Below are 18,176 nucleotides of genomic sequence, written 5' to 3'. Positions count from 1 at the left end.
GGTCTCTATGAGTCGGGTCCAACTCGACAGCACACAACAACAACAACAACAATGTTGATCGCAGCACTATTACAATAGCAAAAAGATGGAAATAACCTAGGTGTTCATCAACAGAAGAATGGATAACCAAACTATAGTACATACACACAATTGAATACTACGCAACACTAAAGAATAGTGTAAAATCTGCAAAACATCGATAAACTGGAGGACATTATGCTGAGTGAAGTAAGTCAATCACAGAAGGACAAATACAGTATTAGTTCTTTATTGTAAAAAGTCAAGGAAAGGTTTATATACGGAAGGAAACTTACTTTCTTGGTTACCGGGGTGGGAGGAGAGGGAACACTGCCAAAAAAAAAAAAAAGCATTAACCCATGTCAATTTAGCTTTGTGTATTTTACCGTACATAAATTGTATTTCAATAAAATGTTTTGTTTTGTTTTGTTTTTTAAAAAAAGTGGATCTTTGAAACTCTCTAATCTCCAGGAATGAATAAGTCAAAGCTGTACTGAGGGAACTGGTGAAAAACAAGGCTCCAAGAATTGACAGAATACCCACTGAGATGTTTCAGTAAATGGATGCCGTGCTGCAAGCACTTACATGGCTATGACAAATGTAGAAAAGGTGGCCACCTGGCCAACTGACTGGAAAAGATCCATATCTGTACCTATTCCAAAGAAAGCTGATCCCACAGAATGTGGAAATTATTTAACAGTATCATTAATATCACATGCAAGTAAAATCTTGCTGTAGGTAATTCAAAAATGGTTGCAGCACTAGAATGACAGAGAACTTCCAGAAATGCAAGCTGGATTCAGAAGACAACATGGAACAAGGGATATCATTGCTGATGTCGGATGGATCTTGGCTGAAAGCAAAGAATACCAGAAACATGTTTACTTGTGGTTTATTGACTATGCAAAAGAATTCAATTGTGTGGATCATAACAAATTATGGATAACACTGAGAAGAATGGGAATTCTGGAACACTTAATTGTGCTCATGAGGAACCTGTACATAGACCAGGAGGCTGTTGTTCTAACAGAACAAGGGGACAACTCATGGTTTAAAATCAGGAAGGGAGTGCATCAGGTTTATATCCTTTCACCAAACTTATTCAATCTGTATGCTGAACAAATAATCCAAGAAGCTGTACTATATGAAGAAGAGCACAGCATCAGGATTGGAGGAAGACTCACAACCTGTGATATGCAGACAACACAACTTTGCTTGCTGAAAATGAAGATGACTTGAAGCACTTACTGATGAAGATTAGAGACTACAGTCTGCAGGATGAACCACATCTCAACATAAAATGAAAATCTTCACAACTGGACCAATAAGCAGCATCACAATAAATGGAGAAAAGACTGAAGTTGTCAAAGATTTCATATTACTTGGTTCAACAATCAACACCAATGGAAGCAACAGTCAAGACATCACACAACACATTGCCACGAGGCAAATCTGCTACAAAAGACCTCTTTGAAGTGCTGAAGAGCAGAGATGTCTCTTTGAAGACTAAAGTACACCTAACCAAAGCCATTGTATTTTTGATCGCCTCATATGCATGTGAGAGCTGGACAGTAAATAAAGAAGACCAAAGAAGAGTTGATGCTTTTGAGTTGTGGTGCTGGCGAAGAACACTGAAAGTACTATAGACCGTCAAAAGAACTAACAAATCTGTCCTGGAAGAAGTGCAGCCGGAATGCTCCTTGGAAGGGAGAATGGCCAGACTTCATCTCACCGACCTTGATCATATTGTCAGAAGGGGCCATTCCCTGGAGAAGGATATCATGCTTGGTAAAGTGGAGGGCCAACCAAGAAGGGGAAGGTCCTCAACAAGATGGACTGACACAGCCACTGCAATAATGGGCTCAGGTATAGCAAGGATTGTGAGGCACAGGACCGGGCAGTGTTTCGTTCTGTCATACATAGGGTCACCATGAGCTGGACCCTACTTGACAGCACCTAACAACAACAATCATCTCTGGGAGTCCCTGGATGATGCAAATAGTTATCATCATCAGCTGTGAACCAAAAAGTTAGAAGTTCAAGTCAATCAAGAGGCACATCAGAATAAAGTCCAAAATATCAGCCACTGAAAATGCTTTGGAGCACAATCCTAGTCTGACACATGTGGGGTAGCCATAAATCAGAATTAACTTGATGGCAATTAGTTTTAATCTCTAGGAGTTAAATTCTGTCCCTCAGCCTCAACAACCATCAGTGGCCTAGATCTTCCAGTATGTACTTTGGGGCAGATACTATGCTTGGCACCTTGTAGAACTTGTCCCTAATCCTAATAAACCGCCAACCTTCTGGATAGCAGTCAGATGCCTTAGTCACTGTGCTACCAGAGCTCCTTAATAACCCTATAGCTGATTCTGGAAACATTAGAGTATGGGAGGGGGGCTGGAAAAATATTGAGAACACAAATTATTAATACTGTTACTAGCTGGGAAATCTGGGATTCAACCTTTCTGGACCTAAGTTTTCTGTAAAACGAAGATGATAATAGAGCACCTACTTTCACAGGATTATAAGGTCAAAAGTGTAACTCATTTGTGTAAGGTGCTTAGAATGTTATATAATAAGTACTATATAAATGTTTGCTGTTATTATCTTTAAAGGAGAAAAGTAAAGTTCAGAGAAGTGACAAAGTCACATAGCTATGATCTTTATTTTACAAGATTCCAGAGTCCCTACTCTATCCCTCTTCCACCATCTATCCAAAATTTTCCCTCCCAGGCTGGGACTACTTCCATTTCCAAAACACAAAGCCCTCTAAATGGATGTCAACGGGGAGGTCCCCCCCGCCAGGTGGTTTATTATCCTGCTAAAAAGGCAAGTTGGGGGAAGGACTGCAAGGCTAGAAAGGAAGTGTCCTGACAGGTTAGATTTCACGAGTATAACAGGGATATAAAAGAAAGAAAACAAATCTACCTCAATTATTAGGTTTAGTAAAAACAGCTTTTTTAACTCAGCTGAGGAAGAACTCATTTGAAGGTTTCTTCTAAAACTTAAAATAAAATTCAAGTATTAAAATGAGAAAGTTTTGTTTCTTCTTATGCCTAAGCTACAACTCCCACGAAACACAAAAATTCCTTAAAAGGTACACTAAGTGAAACTTTAAGAACATCAAGATAATCACAGAGCTCTCAAGAAGGAAACCCAAATATCTCATGGATCTTTAACTACCCACCAGGCTTCATCTTAAATTCTGTTCCAGTAAGTCCTTATTGTTAATCACATTCTCCCAGCAAGCTCACTACAGAAGGAGATCCATGTAGCTACTACCCCAAGGAATAACTCTTTAACAATATAGTAATTGACTTACATTAAAATGTTACTCACTCTAGGAAAGGGTATTCTTAGACTAAAACTAGAGATGTTTCTCCTATATACAGATTTTATTACTACCTCAGTGAAAACTTGGCTAAAGGCAAACCAACCTGCAAAACTGCATGCCAAAATCACAACTTTAGAAGACTCACTCAAGGAAAGCCAAACATGTCCGATGAAAGCAAGCAAGCAAGCTATTGATGGAAATGTTGAAAAGCAACATCTGACTATTCTTTATAAATATTTCATTATTTTTATAGCAACAACTCTTATCAAGAAATTATGAGGCTGCCAGATTTATCTCCACAATTTTAAGTCTACTCTTGAGAAGGGAAGTGGTTCTTTTGGAAAACTCCTGCCAGGAGATACTTGCTAACTAAGTAACAGGTTTAGCAAAGCAGGAAACAAAAACCTATCAGTGAACTCAGTAAGGTTGATCTACTTACTACACATTTCATGTAGTCCAAAACAAAGAAAATTTAAACTGATATGAAATCACTTTCAATAATTAAAAAAAAAAAAAAAAGCCCAAAGTAACAACAGTGTCTGGTGAGATCACCTTTTTGTTACACATCAAGTTGGAAGGTTTAGACCAAGGATTTTCACCGATTTTGCTCTGAGTGGTCTCAAGACCCATTTTATACTCTTAAAATTTATTAAGAATGCAAAAAGACTACACTTCGAGAACCATTTATTTAGAGATTACAACAAACAAACTTAAGGGCTCAATAAATAGAAAGAGATTAAGCCTGAAATAAATATTCTGGTAATGAATCATCAACAAATGATAAATGATAAAATAATATAACCCAACTTAGTACTATTTCATTAATCATTTATTCATTTTAAAAGGTAACATATGAAGAAGCAAGACACAAACTATGTAAGGCTACATAGTACTGTCCTCTAACTATGATTTGAAAAAAAAAAAAAAAAAGACAGACTGCATCTCATCCACAAGAACATAAGAAATTAACAAAAATTGTCAAGGCTGAATTCTTAATTCTTCCAAGGTAATACAACTTCAGGATTAAAATAAGCATATAAATTAAACCTTAATTTTTAAATGAAAATTAAATATAGATTAAGCTAGTACCTTTCACTAAATCAATCTGTCCTCTGTTCTTTTATAGATTAAACTGTGAGATTATATCTGTTTCCTTTTGGCCCTGTTTCCTTTGAAATACCATAGGCAAAATACCACACAAATTTTATTATTCTTTTATCTGTTTAATTAATCAATTATGTTCATCATTTTCAAAGGAAAAAAATAGAAAACACAAATTTTGGCACTGCAATGATGGATTGGAAGAGTAAGCAGAATCCACTCATAAACCTCTGATTTTTTTTTTTTTTTAAAGACAGATGTCTACGGAAGATAACACTTCACATAACTATGAACAGAAGGAGTTGGAAATAAAAGCCAAAAAGCTATCTACCTTTTTCACGTGAGGAATTTTGTTGTGCATGTCTCTCTCTCTCAAAATTACACTTCTTGAATATACTTTAACACATGATAAATTATTTCCAATGAAAATATGTTAAAGACATCTTTTACTAATAACCACTGTAGTTCCATCATGTCCTAGCTTATTACAATAACAATTCCCTCTATCACTATTATCAAATTCTTTTTTATAAAAATTTCTCATTTGGGTTATGAGAGAAAAGTGACTCTTCTGGCTCAAACCACCCACAGAGTCTATCTTCAAATCAAATGCCCGGATTTGTTTCCCCGAATACATTACATGTTGCTGCCTAGGGAATTGGTTATGGAAACATTATACCTGCCAGCTGACCTATCTACAGTGCCCATACAACTGACACCAACTTAGAGAATAGGTCGAGAAAATACAAAAATATAGTAGCACTGCCATCTGTGGTTTATGCTTGAATAGCTTCTCTAGCATAAACAAATTGAAGTGTATAGAAGTTGCAATTAAAACCCAAAGACCTCATCATTTGAAAATACTTTTTGAGGTTAATTCTTAATAAAAACAATTTGTAAAATGTATTTAGTATAAGACAAGAACTTGTGACTCTCTATTTGAACTTACATGATGCTGATACAGAAACCACAAACTACTTTAAATGAAAAATTTTGTTTTGCACAGATGCTAATTTTTGTTTCCCCACAACCACTTCTAAAGAAATTCAAAACACTTGAAAGTCTTCTATGAATTTATAACTAGAATGGTTCTCTTGAAATAGCGATTGTCAATATTATAACAGCCTCACAGTTTTTAAACAGTAAATGCAATTGTCATGAAACTTAGAATTTTTCTACTTAGACATGAGAGTTTGGTCAGTTTTCTCCTTTCCAGACAAAAATATGAGAGTTCAATTATTTCTGTAATTTTTGTTGAACAAAAATTCCAAATTGCAAACAAAGCCTCAGAGTAGGCTACTTTAACAACTTATTTTCTCTCAGTTTGCTTTCTCAAATGACAACCACTGTAGCTTGGGGATCAAAAGATTTGGTGCAGTTGGGGGTGGGGAAAAAAGCAATTCAGCTCCCCAGCAGCCAGCTGAGGAAATTCTGGTCCACTCCCAAACTAAATCACTGTTAATTAGAATTACCAGGTTACACTACTAGAGTCTTATTTAAGTAAATGTAACCAGCTCAAAAAACCACACAAAAAAAAAAAAAAAAATAGAGAAACAAAAGTAATTTAAGTTGAAAAAAAATATTTTCAACAAATATGCTGAAGTAATTGGATGTTCATGGTAACTAGAAAAAAAAAAAAAAAACCACACCTTTTTTCTTGAGAAGCTATTCTACACAGGCTGCTGTTAAATAGCAGGTAATAAAGAATAAAGAAATAAATAAAGTAGGAAACATTTTATTCTTTTAAATAAAGTTCTCTATTCTATAGTTACTACTAAATCACACTGAAAAGGTTAGTAAACTTACAATGGTTTCCTTCTAATTTACCATTAGCCTTTTATCTTTTTCGTAATAATAAGTCATGCTGGAAAACAAGGAATAAACTGAAGACTGAGCTTGACTGCATTTCAAAATTGTGTGTGTGTGTGTGTGTGTATACATATATGTTTTGTTTTGTTTTGTTTAAGGTTAAGCTCAGCTGAATCTGAAACTTCTGCTCTATCAGGGGTTTAAAGCCCAATACCAGAAAAAGAATTACCTGCTGAGTACCAAAACTCCCTTCCTGCCCACTTTTTGTAATTCTGTATTTCTGAACTCTAATTATTACTCAAAGGCATCCATAAATCCTTAAAAAGTTACCTAGGCCAAGAAAGGTTTTTTATAAAATTAACCTTAAGATGACAAAAATTTGAAATAAAATATTTTTCTTCAAATTTGTTGGTTTTGTAAATACTTCCAAAGTATTACAAAGAATTGGATATACAGTATTAGATTGCTACTTGTGTGCGCTAAAGTTGTTTAAAACTGTTTTCAGTACACTTTCTGTGCTAATCCAGTATTTTTTATCTGCTGACTTAGAATTTTGATTTTTCTGAGGTTGACCCCTTTTCACATACAAAATTACTAGAATCTGGGTCACAAAATAAGGCTTTTTTACTGTCCTACTTTAAAAGAACAAATTTGACCAACAATGTAAAATTTTTTCTTAAAAGCATTCTACCCAAATTTAACTTTTTTTACCTAATTATACACACAGAAAAAATACTGAGCAGAGAAGTGCCATTTACCTTGCCTACAACGCAAAAGTAAACACAAGAAGCAAAAAATATTAAAAGACCCTCAAGATCTTGACATTCAGAAGCCAGAATCTGCAATTTGGGCACAATTTATTAACGGACCAACTTACTCAGCACAAACCAAAAAATATCCATTAAGTTGTAAAAACAAAATAATGGCATCTTAACACAAGTTAAAATTTACTAATCCAGCCCTAGTCCTCAAAACACGCAACTATCATTAGCAATTTAAATCCAATTTGCACAGCAAGCACTAGAAATGCTGTAAGAAACTTCCTTACCAATAATACAGTACGTTCCTACTCATCATCCTTTACTACCCTAAAATCAGGTATTTTTACTCTAAAGTCCACTTTCTACCCTTGTGCCACAGCCCCAAGAAAACGGGAAAATTTTTGAGAAACCAAGAAATTATGAGTAAAACATGGAAATGCATGAGTTGGGCATAGCCTAAGAAATTAGGAAATTTACCAGCAGTTTGTTTTTTTCCTTAGCTTCCTTCTTCTCCTCCCCACCAAGCTCCCTTTCACGTGTTAATGAATGTACACACACACCCTATTTTGCTATAGAATTCAGAATGACTTACAAATTGAGAAGCAAGTCATGACCATATTTTGATTACATGCACCAGAATGCTAAGAATTTAGATTTTACATTTGAGAATGAAAGTATGGTCATCTCCCACTTTAGCTACACAAAAACTCCAGCCAATTTGTTCATTTTTGTCTTTCAGTGTTTTTTGGAGGTCACATAACCTATTAAAACAACTCCGTGGTGTTTGTACTAAAGAATTGCACTACTACAGTATGTGGCTTTTTTTTTTTTAAAGGTGAAAATAGAAAATTCTGAAATAACTCAGAATTAACTTCATTTTAAAAGTCACAAAACTAAAGTGATAAACTGTCATGAAATAAAATTTTAATTTATTTTTAGATATAAACATTTGAACAGTACAGTCACAGCGGGGGGCGGGAAGACATCATGTTATTGAGCGAACTTTCCCCATTTCCTCCAAAGTACAATTACTACATAAAATATGCTTTTAATTACTTAAAATAGCTTATAACCTTCCTCTGCTTTAAATATTTAAGTCTACTCCCTCATTCTCTTAAAATGAACAAATGTAACATTCACCATAAAAAATGCTTCCTTAAATCATTCATCTTCTTCTGAAAACCCAAAGGGGAACAGTCCTCTATTATGACTAAATGAGTTCATTTTATGTTTGTTATGAAAACCCACAAGTAACAACTTAAAATATTCAGCAGAGTCAGCAAAGGGAATTCCTAGAAGGGTAATGGTACATCAAAATACTGGCAACTCTGTTCCGATACAATAAAAACCATTTAGAGGACTGTAAATTCAGCATCTCGGAACTGACTCGACAGCACACAACAAATTCAGCATCAATGGCGGTTCCGGCAGGAAGACATTTCTAAAATTCCACCTCCAGATTATTTTTTCATGATATAAACCAAAAAAATCATCTATCTAGATAGTTGACTATTACAAATATTTTATACAAAATGGAAATCAGTCATGAGGATAAAGACTGATGCAAAGTAACTCTCCCTCAAAGCTTAGACTTTGAGCACTTCCATTTATTTTTGAAGAAAAATATTAATTAAGAAGTAGGAGGAAAAAATGTTCCCACTATTCTTTGGGTAAACTAACATTTTCTGTAATTCTTCTGTAAGGAGGTTAAGTTTGCAAGAGTTAATGAACACAAATTGTAAAACAGTACACGTTTCTGAAAAGTAAAATAAAAACAAGTCTATCTAGTGTTTCATGTATTTTCTTCTATACAAACTGCCAAAAGTTCCCATTGCATTTTCCCCAAAAAAAGGAAGTATTTGAAGCACTAAATTAGACTGATGGAAAATAAAATAGTAAAGCCACCTTAGCCTAAATGGGCTGCTCACTAACATTCTTTTAAATGATTCTGACCAATTCAGGAAATGAGACTATGAATGGGAAATCCGATTAAGAGTTAAAATCACCATTGAGTTCTTTTAAATGTACTAATGAATAATTAATAGCAAATGTAATCTCTAAGCTTCCTTTACCATATTATTGTCAAGTAGAACTGAAAATAATGTCTATCATAAATTTCATCATCATATTGGTGTTACGCACAGGTGGGTACAGGAAGTATTCACATGGGAAAGCATTATGAAAATATACATGCTAATATGGACTATAATTTGGGACTTGGGTAAAATATCAGCATGGTAAATTTTAGCTCAAGATTTGCTCCATTCACACATTAACAACAAACCAAACTGTCACACAAACTAGCTTAAAAAGTCAAAAGCATTAAAGAAATCCTTTGTTCCTCTGATACTGTCTTCTTTCTACCCTAAGTGAATTCCAGCCTCCTCCTTTGTGGCTGGGGATTTTATTGATTTCAAACATGTTCACATTCAGAAATTAGTCTCCAAAGACACCCTACGGACTGCCAACCACCTAGATACCACATATCATACACATCTTTAAAAAGGATAAGAGCTTAGAAAACACATCACTATGTGGTCAGCAACATCAAATGAAGTGACCCGGCTCTCACCTAAATACACTTTTCCCTTAACTGGGAAAAATATCAGCTCCACAGAATCAGCAATAAATGTCTGATGAGTTAATACACATGAAGGCACAGACAGATCCATCCCAAGATTTCTCCCCTTTTGTAGCAATTCATTCATTCAACAACTGAGCTCCTAAAATGACCTATTTTCAGGTTATTTTCCTCACACCTGCCAGGTCACTATCCTGAGAAACTTCTTGCTGAAGTAATTAATTTTTAGTGCCTCCTAACTGTCCCGAGTGTTTGTGTTCAATTTGAAATCTGTTACTTGTTAGACACTCTCCGGTCCTATATCTTTCACAGAATTGCGAGTTTATGGCGCACGGAGGGGAGGAGGCACGGATCTTCGGAAGCCTGCCCTTTATTCGGAAATGAGGAGACGTGAAAGGTGGAAGGCAGGGCAAATAAATAAATAAATCGAGTTTGCCGCCGAAGCGTTTGCCAGCCAGGACGAGCACCCTTTGTAATGCAGGCCTCCCGGGGCTATCGCCGGCGCTAATTGCTCCAGGGCGCTTTCCAAGTTCAAAAGTTCACCTTTTACGACCTCACAAAAGCTCCTTACACGTTACCAATAAAAACATTCCGCTGCAAACAACGATGGGGGAAATATCAAACAGATACAAATAAAACACCCGGCCGGGGGAGGGAACGGGAGGGAGGAGGGAGAGTACGCCACGAAACAACCCCGAGGAACCTGAGGTCTCAGTCCGGACGTGGGGGCAGGGGGGAGAGCGGGACGGAGGGCTGGGCCAGGTGAGGAATTCTCAAAGCTTGGTTGGGGTCCAGGATCCGCGAAGAGGACAACTGAAGTCGAGCCGGTAACAAGGGGCCACAGGAGGCAGGTGTGCCGGAGCCCCGGGCAGGCAGAAGGGGCTCCGAGCCAGGGCGGGGGCCGAGCCGAGCGGAGGTACGCAGGGGAGGGTGGGCGGCCACGGAAAGGTGGGGGGATGGGGAGCAGGGCCCACGGGAAAGCGGGTCGGCAGCAGAACGGAGCGGTCCGAAAAAGAGAGGAGCGGAACCCAGCCAACGGGGATCCGCGCGGAGCTGAACGGCTCGCAGTGCTAAGGAGCAGCCCAGGAAGACACGAAAAATGCTCAGAAAGGTGAGGGACAGAGAAAAGGAAGGGATGCGAGGGTGTGGCGTCGGTCGGCAGGAAGAGAAGGGAGCGTCCGCTGAGGAGGGACCCGATGGACGCTGAGGGGACTTGGGGGGAGGGGAGGCTTTGGCGTTGAGAGGACTTTTTGGGAGAAAGGCCCTAGCAGAGGGAACCCCGGGAGAAGAGGAAAGACTAGCGCGGAGGGGACAAGAGGGACGGGACGAGAGGAGGAAGAACCGCGCTGAGGGGACGGGGGGGAGGGGAGGGCTCGGCGGGAGAAGGCCGGGAGAGCGGGAGAGGGGTACTCGCTGAGAGAACCCGGGGGGAGGGGGGAGGACCCGCGCCGAGCGGACGGGGGGGAGGGGAGGTCTAAACTGAGGGAACCGGAGGGGGAGGGTCGGCGTGGAGGAGACCACGGGGGGTACCTCGGTGTTGAGGGGACTGGGTAGAGAGAGAGTGCACACTGAGTAAGACCGAGGCGAAGAGGAAGGGTCCGCGCTGAAGGGGACCGAGGTGAAGGTTCACGCTGAGGGGACCCTGGGCCGGTGCGACCCCGGACGGGAGTTCGCAGAAGCTGCGGGGTCCCAGACTAAGAATCGTCTGAAGGCGGAGAATCCCTGGGATCGGGGACAGGGGAGCCGGTTATTGGCTCTACGGGCCTCTCACCCACCGTTGCGCGGCGGCGGAGGGAGCGCGGCAGGCGGCTCCAGGAACCCCGCCGAGCCCCCGCCGCCTCCCCCTCCGCTTGGCGGCCGTTCGTCCCGCTCCATGCGGTGTTGCTCAGGGTCCGCGCTGGGTTCGCTGCTCCGCCATGACCGGCACTCTCGTCGTCGTCGTGGCCTGCTAGAGGGAGGGCTGTCAGGGGCCGGCCGGCACCCGGCCGCGGCGCTCTCTGGGCCCCGAGCCGCCGGGCTCCGCGCCCCTCCGCGCCGCGCCCCCTCAGCACTGGCCAGCTCCTTCCCCTGACGTCATGCGCTGCTGCCACGCACGGCCCTGCGGAGCACGCTGGGAATTAGAGTCCGTCCTGGGAGGCCGGCCACGCGGGACGCCAGCAACTAAAGGGGTGGAAGAGAGAATAAGCAGCCCTGAGAAGAAAAGGTCGAAAGGCCTTTCGACTTCACGAGCCCTGATAATACTTATCATAAAAGTTTAATAAAGGATTATTTCATGGCCTTCTCTTTATTGTGATTTACCCAAGATAAAGCCTCCCTAGGATTTCTTTTATACCCCCGCCCGGACTATGAGTCTTTCCAAAGAGACGGATTGCGAAAACGCACGTGCAATGAAGCCCAGCCCTGTAGGCGGGGCTCCGAGGGGGCAGGGTTTGAGGGTATTCTCAAGGGCCTTCCGCTGCTGCGCGACAAATTGGACCGGAGATTAAAGGACGAGGGTTTAACTCTAGGGGACTGTGTTCGTATGCAAATAGAATCTATAAAACTGTGCTTTCCAGGGAAGTCTTTAAAGCCTTTTACCTCCGGATGGGCGGGAAATACTAAAGTGTCTCTTCCTCCTCTTTCATGTAACCTCCTTCCCATAGAACAGATGGGCAAACTAAGACCCGGGCCATTTAAGCCATTAAAAAAAAAATACTCTTATGTTGAAGTTAAGAGAGGCTCGTTATCCCGGCCTCGCTCACCTTCCCTTCATCTCAGTTTTCTTATCTGTAGAATGGAGGTGAAGTAGAGACTGAGCCTAATTGGAAGATTCCCAAACTCCTGTCCCGCGCTGCTGTTTTCCGGAGTTCGGATTTTACGTTTCAGCGGCTCCCGGCTGAGCTCACCTCCCGCAGCCACCAGGTGGCGCGCGCCCACCAGCCTCCGGGCCCTAAGCGGACGTTCTCCTGCGACCTCACGGAAGGACTGTCGCTGCCACCTTAGGTCTAAACCCTACCTGACCGGCTTGAGGACAAAGAACACTGGTACTTTGCCCCCGTCTGCCAGGTTATGGCGCAGCTTTCTCACTGGCTACCACTGTGCCCTCCCCCTATCTCGCGTCAATCCTCATCTCGGCATTCGTATCCCTGACTGGTTTGACCTCTGCTCACAATTCTCACTACAGCCCCTGCCACGCTGGATATTTTGCAACACTGCCCTGAACTTCCGGCCGTTGCCGGCGTTGATTAACCTGCACTGCCTCTTAAATCTGTGCGGCCACTGTTCTATGAGATTTACATTAATATCAGCTAATCCTCACACCCCCTGGGAGCTCTGGGAGCATAGTGGCTAAAGCACTTGACTGCTAACCAGAAGGCTGGCGGTTCAAACCCACCAGCCACTCCTCGGAAGGAAGGTTGGGCAATCCTACTTCCGTAGTGATACTGCCTCGGAAACCCAAGGAGGGGTCGCTATGAGTCGGGGGGCGACTCAACGGCAAATAACAACAATCCTCACACCCACTCTATAAGGGACCTCTAATAGTGTCCCTTATCATACATACACTGATGAAATCATCCGACAGTTGGTCAGACACCAAAGCCTGAACCCTTGCCTTCTTCAAACTGGAATACCCTAGCTTCCCTCCTTGCACTCAATCAAAATATCTCCTCAGGAGCATCTTCCTTAATACATCCTACCAGGAGATGACTAGATCCCCTCTGTTCCCACATGGCTCTGTTGAGCTCTCTGCACACTGTACAAAATTACCTTTTTGTAACTCCTTCCGGCTACCATTCCTCAGCCCCAGCTGCCTGGAGGCTCCCCAAGGACAAGGAACAATACTTCCAGAGATGGTTACTGTGGCAAGAAGTCTCCTCAATCTCTAGAGGTGAGCCGTCAGCTAGGGGGGTAGGAGTAGAGCCAGCTGCGTCCTCTACACCATTCCCTCGGGTCTAGTGTGTGAGGACCATGTAGGCTTCCTGAGGCCAGAACTTCCTTTCCTATCACACCCCACTGAAGGTAGTGAGTGCTCATCCTTGGATATCCAATCAGGGCCCAAGTTGCCCTTCAAAAACTTCCTGCAGCCCTAAATTGACTCTCGGATTGGCAGAAGGGTTCAGCTCAGACCCTGGAAACAATTCCTCCCTCCTTCAGACTCTTGCTGTGTTTGCTCCTTCCTCTGAAAAGCCTTCCCAGATCTCCCTGACTAATCAAATCCCTTTATTCTTACTCGGTCTTTATAAGAGCACTGAGTCAACTGCCCAGGACAAGGCCTGCACACAGTACACACTCAATAAATAATTGCTGAAAAAATGAATAAATAATAAATCTGACTTTTCCATTTAATAACTGTATGACCTTGGGCACGTTATTTCTAAGCCTCAATGTCCTGGTTTGTAAGGGGGCAGAGGGTAATAATGAGAGTTGCTACCTCACAGGACTATTGTGGGAGTTAAATGAGATGGTTGATACAAAACAATTTTAGTTCTGGCCTCATAAATGGAATCCGTTACTAATGTTATTTAAAGAGTTTTCTCTAACTCCTGATCACTTGTCTTCTGAAAATGCTCTGGGAACAGTCACCTACCACAAAACTGAGAAAAACGAGGGAAATGAGTATGTAGTGAGACTCCAGCCACTGTGAAGTAGGCATTTACTATGTACCCAGCACCAACTATGGGGTCTTTACCTTGTCTGCCGACAATCCTAAGAGGTATTACTTTTCCCAAAATTTACAAATGAGGAAACAGGCTCACAGAGAGAGAAGATTAGAAAGATTCACATCACCTACAGGACTCATGGCATAAGAACTGGAAAGTATCTAATAGTGAGGAGGATCTGAGGAGGGAATGGTCCTGAGATCAGAGGCAGACAGACAACAAGACCAGACAGGGGTACAACTAAGAACAAGGCAGGTATGAGCCCCATCAGAGGGACCATTCCCTTTGGTGGAAGCTGTTGTTGTTACGTGCCGTTGAGTCGGACCCGACTCACAGCAACCCCTCCTTGGGTTTCCAAGGCAGTATCCTACGGAAGTAGATTGCCCAGCCTTCCTTCTGAGGAGTGGCTGGTGGGTTTGAACCACCAGCCTTCTGGTTAGCAGTCAAGTGCCTTAGGCACTATGCTACCAGAGCTCCTTTGGTGGGAGAGGCCAATGCAAATTAAATAATCACACAAAACCACAACTGCACCTAAGTATCTAACAGAACTGTTCTGGGTGCTATGAGAGTGTGTGATAGGGCTCAGCCTAGTTGGGGACGGGAGGCTTTGTGAAATAAGCACTGAAATAAGATAGGAAGGGTGAATAGAAGTGAATCGTGCTGAGTTGCAGGGAGGTGGCAAGAGAGAGTTTCAGGTAGAAGGAACAGCATGTGCAAAGATACTGAGGCCAAGTTGGAGTTTGGTGCTTCCTAGAAACTGAGAGAAGCCATTGTGACTGGAGCCCACACTAAGGGAGAAAGATGGCCAAGAGAGAAGGGTGAAGAAGTGGAAACTACAGACCATCTGGCCATGTGGGAGATGGCCGGCAGGAGGCAGAGTTTCTCTGGTGACAGCTCAGCTCTGCTCTTCCAAGGTCTAGAGAGTCAGAACCACACTGCAGCAGGAAGAGAAGACTAGGAAAGGGAATCTCTACCAGGTTTTGCTTAACTGCATTTTGTCCACTTTTTGAATACATGGGATACATGTTACAAAACCCACATGATGCAAAAAGACACACATTTCAAAGTAAGCCTTTCTCCTACCTTTGACTCCCAGCTGGGTCCCCTTCTTAGAGATAAGTGGTTAATTGTGGTTCCTTTCAGAGATCATGTATGCATAGACCAATACACACAATATTTATTTTTTACACTAATTAGCCCTAGTTTTGATGCCTCCCCAAAAAGATCTCTAATCATAAAAGAAAATAATTTGTCTTGAACTTTTATTACACCCAAAAACAAACCCATTGCTGCTGAATTAATTCTGACTCATAGTGAGCCTATAGGACGGAGCAGAATGCCTCACAGGGTTTCCAAAGCTGTAAATCTTTATGGAAGCAGACTGCCTCATCTTCCTCCCATGGAGTAGCTGGTGGGTTAGCAGCTGAGCACATGACCACTGAGCCACCAGGGCCCCTCTCTTCATGTACATGATTCTTTAATTCAGATGAGATTTATGGAGCATCAAACCCTGTGGCTTTAGCAGACCTCAGAATCACCTGGAGGCATGTCTTCCTTCTTCATTGTCCAGCTTTCACATGCATAAAAATCTTCACAGAGGTAGATCATTCCATCTTCCTCCCACAGAGCAGCTGATGGCTTTGAACCACTAATCTTCTGGTTAGCAGCCAACTGTGTTATTCACTATGCCACCAGAGCTCCTTACATGCATATAGGGCTGTTGAAAACACCATGGCTTGGGTCAGGCACACCTTGGTCTTCAAAGTAACATTTTTGTTCTTTAACACTTTAAAGAAGTCGTTTGCAGCAGATTTGCCCTGTGTGATATGTCATCTGATCTCTTGACTGCTGCTTCCATGGGTGTTGATTGTGGAGCAGAATAAAAAGAAATCCTTGACAACTTCAATCTTTTCTCCATGTATCATGACGTTGATTGGTCCAGTGATGAGGCCCAAGGTCCTTGTCATGTAAGGAGACTGGGACTGGGAAGGAACCCCAACTGAGTTAGGGGGTTTGAGAAGGAAGCTTGATCAAGAGTTGTTACTTCCTGAACACAGAGAGGTGCAGGCTTGGACTCAGGTAACCCAGACAAGAAGTGAGACCCCGAGTCCCTGGAGCAAACGGATGGACGGGAAACCTGAGGAGTGCAAGGCCACAGAAGGCTTCAGAAAGTTTTGCTCTATACAGAGCTGAGAAGTGAGGTGCTGGCTGGAGGATGATGGGGAGGAGGGAGGATGTTTAAAAAATATTGAGAGCTACCAGAGTGCGGCTGGAGGCTGACAGGCGTGATCGGGGGAGGGAGAAATGGAAACTGCGGGGGAGAGAGAAGGCTGAGTTGTGGGAAAGCAAGCTTGGAGGGGATCCAGACAAGAGAAGGGACGGCCTCACAGGGCGCAGGAGCTGGCTTGCTCTGGAAACGTCACTCATTTGAATTTTACAACCATTCCAAAAGAAAAGCACTAACACGCCCCCCCCCACACACACACACACTTTACTGATGAAGAAATTGAAGCTCAGAGAGGTGAAGCCACCCTCCCAAGGTCACACAGCTGTCAGAACTGGACCTCGGTCGGTGACGGGAGCTAGTGCTCCTCCTACCGTCCTCTGAGTTCCTGTGCGTTCTAAAATAAACCCTTTTTTAAGTGCTTGCAGCGATGCCCTTGGAGAGCCACCCGAAGCCGGAGAGGCCCCACAGAGAGCAGGCGGGGTGGGGCGGGGCAGGACAGGGTGCCACCCCACCCAGGCTCCAGCTCCGCCCCCAGCAGCACAAGAAGGGGCGCGGGGAAAGGAGCAGAGGGCAGGCGGGTGGGCGCCGGGCGGGCAAAGCCGGCCTCGCAGCCGACCTCGCAGTGCGTCTGGTACTTCCCAGAGTTCGCGCCCATTCGCCTGGGCTCGCCGTGCCAGTCCCGCCATGGCTGCAGCCGCCTTTGCGCCTCGGTCCGTGCCGCTGCCGCTGCTTCTGCTGCCACTACTACTGCTGCACACCGGCCGGCTGCGCGCGGATAGTAAGGTACGCGCTCTCCGCTGACTCGGGCGCTGTTGGACAGGGAGCCAGGCGCGAGGGGGCGCTGTCCAGGGGCTGTGAGGCAAGCAAGGAGAGTGCTCCGGGGCCAAGAGCCGAGGACCCTGGAGAGGGGAGACAGATTTTGGGGCTTAGCGCGGAAGCCGCAGGGGCTAGGACTCGGGAGAGGAGCGCACGCGGAAGAAGCACTGGAGATGGCAGCGGTGCTTGAGCCCCGGAGCCTGAGGAAGGGGCGCTGAGACCCAGTTGGGAGGGCGGAAGAAGGTCAGAGCTGAACCCTAGGAACCAGGGAGGGGGAGCTGGAAGCTAGGCAAGGGAGCAGACAGGAGACGCAGCCTCCAGTCTAAGGAGGGGCTTCTCAGGAGCGCTGGGCAGGAGCAGCCTGGAGAACTGGCTCTGGTTTCCCGTGAGAGGCTGACCCAGATGGAGACAGACCCCTTGAGAACTGCTACCAGTGACTCCCGGGGTTGCATCAGGCCCTGGGCAAAGCTTTTAGGCTGCTGGGGACCGTTCCTCAGTGTATCCAGCTGGGCTGGCCACTCACCTGGCTCCTGGTGTGACTACCAGGAATTGGGTGCACCCTTTAGGTATCTACAAAAGTGACCCGAGCTGTTCTGTTGTGGCTCTAGTGCGCCAAGAACATCTGTGCTTAAATCCTGTATCTACTATAGCTGGGTGACCTTGGGCTGCTGCATTCACGTCTCTGAGCCTCCACTTCCTGTCAGTTGGGATAACAATAGTACCCACTCTGCAGTCTAAGATCTCTAGATTTAATGAAATCATGCCTGTATATTGCTTGGCACCGCACCAGACATCTAGTAGGCACTCAGTAAATTTCATTGTGATTGATTATGGAGCAGAACATTTGGAATCTTGTCACAGGAACTTCAGATTTGGGTGTGAGATC

The 18,176-nt window shown here is 43.5% G+C and overlaps 1 protein-coding gene across 1 annotated transcript in view; it reads right to left on the bottom strand.

The window, feature by feature from the left end:
- NR6A1 (nuclear receptor subfamily 6 group A member 1) overlaps nucleotides 1-11,482 on the bottom strand; it is a 358,349-nt gene extending 346,867 nt beyond the window's left edge. Inside the window, exon 1 of the mRNA XM_007956388.2 lies at nucleotides 11,383-11,482. Within this exon, the coding sequence (XP_007954579.1) occupies nucleotides 11,383-11,482 (100 nt within the window). The remainder of the gene's footprint in view (nucleotides 1-11,382) is intronic.
- Nucleotides 11,483-18,176: the final 6,694 nt, after the last annotated feature.

This window comes from Orycteropus afer, unplaced genomic scaffold (assembly GCF_000298275.1).
Source record: "Orycteropus afer afer isolate SDZICR_OR568_19922 unplaced genomic scaffold, OryAfe1.0 scaffold00611, whole genome shotgun sequence".
Classification (NCBI taxonomy): Eukaryota; Metazoa; Chordata; class Mammalia; order Tubulidentata; family Orycteropodidae; genus Orycteropus; species Orycteropus afer.
The sequence above is the reverse complement of the archived record's forward strand: the minus strand, read 5'-3'. Positions and strand labels throughout refer to the sequence as shown.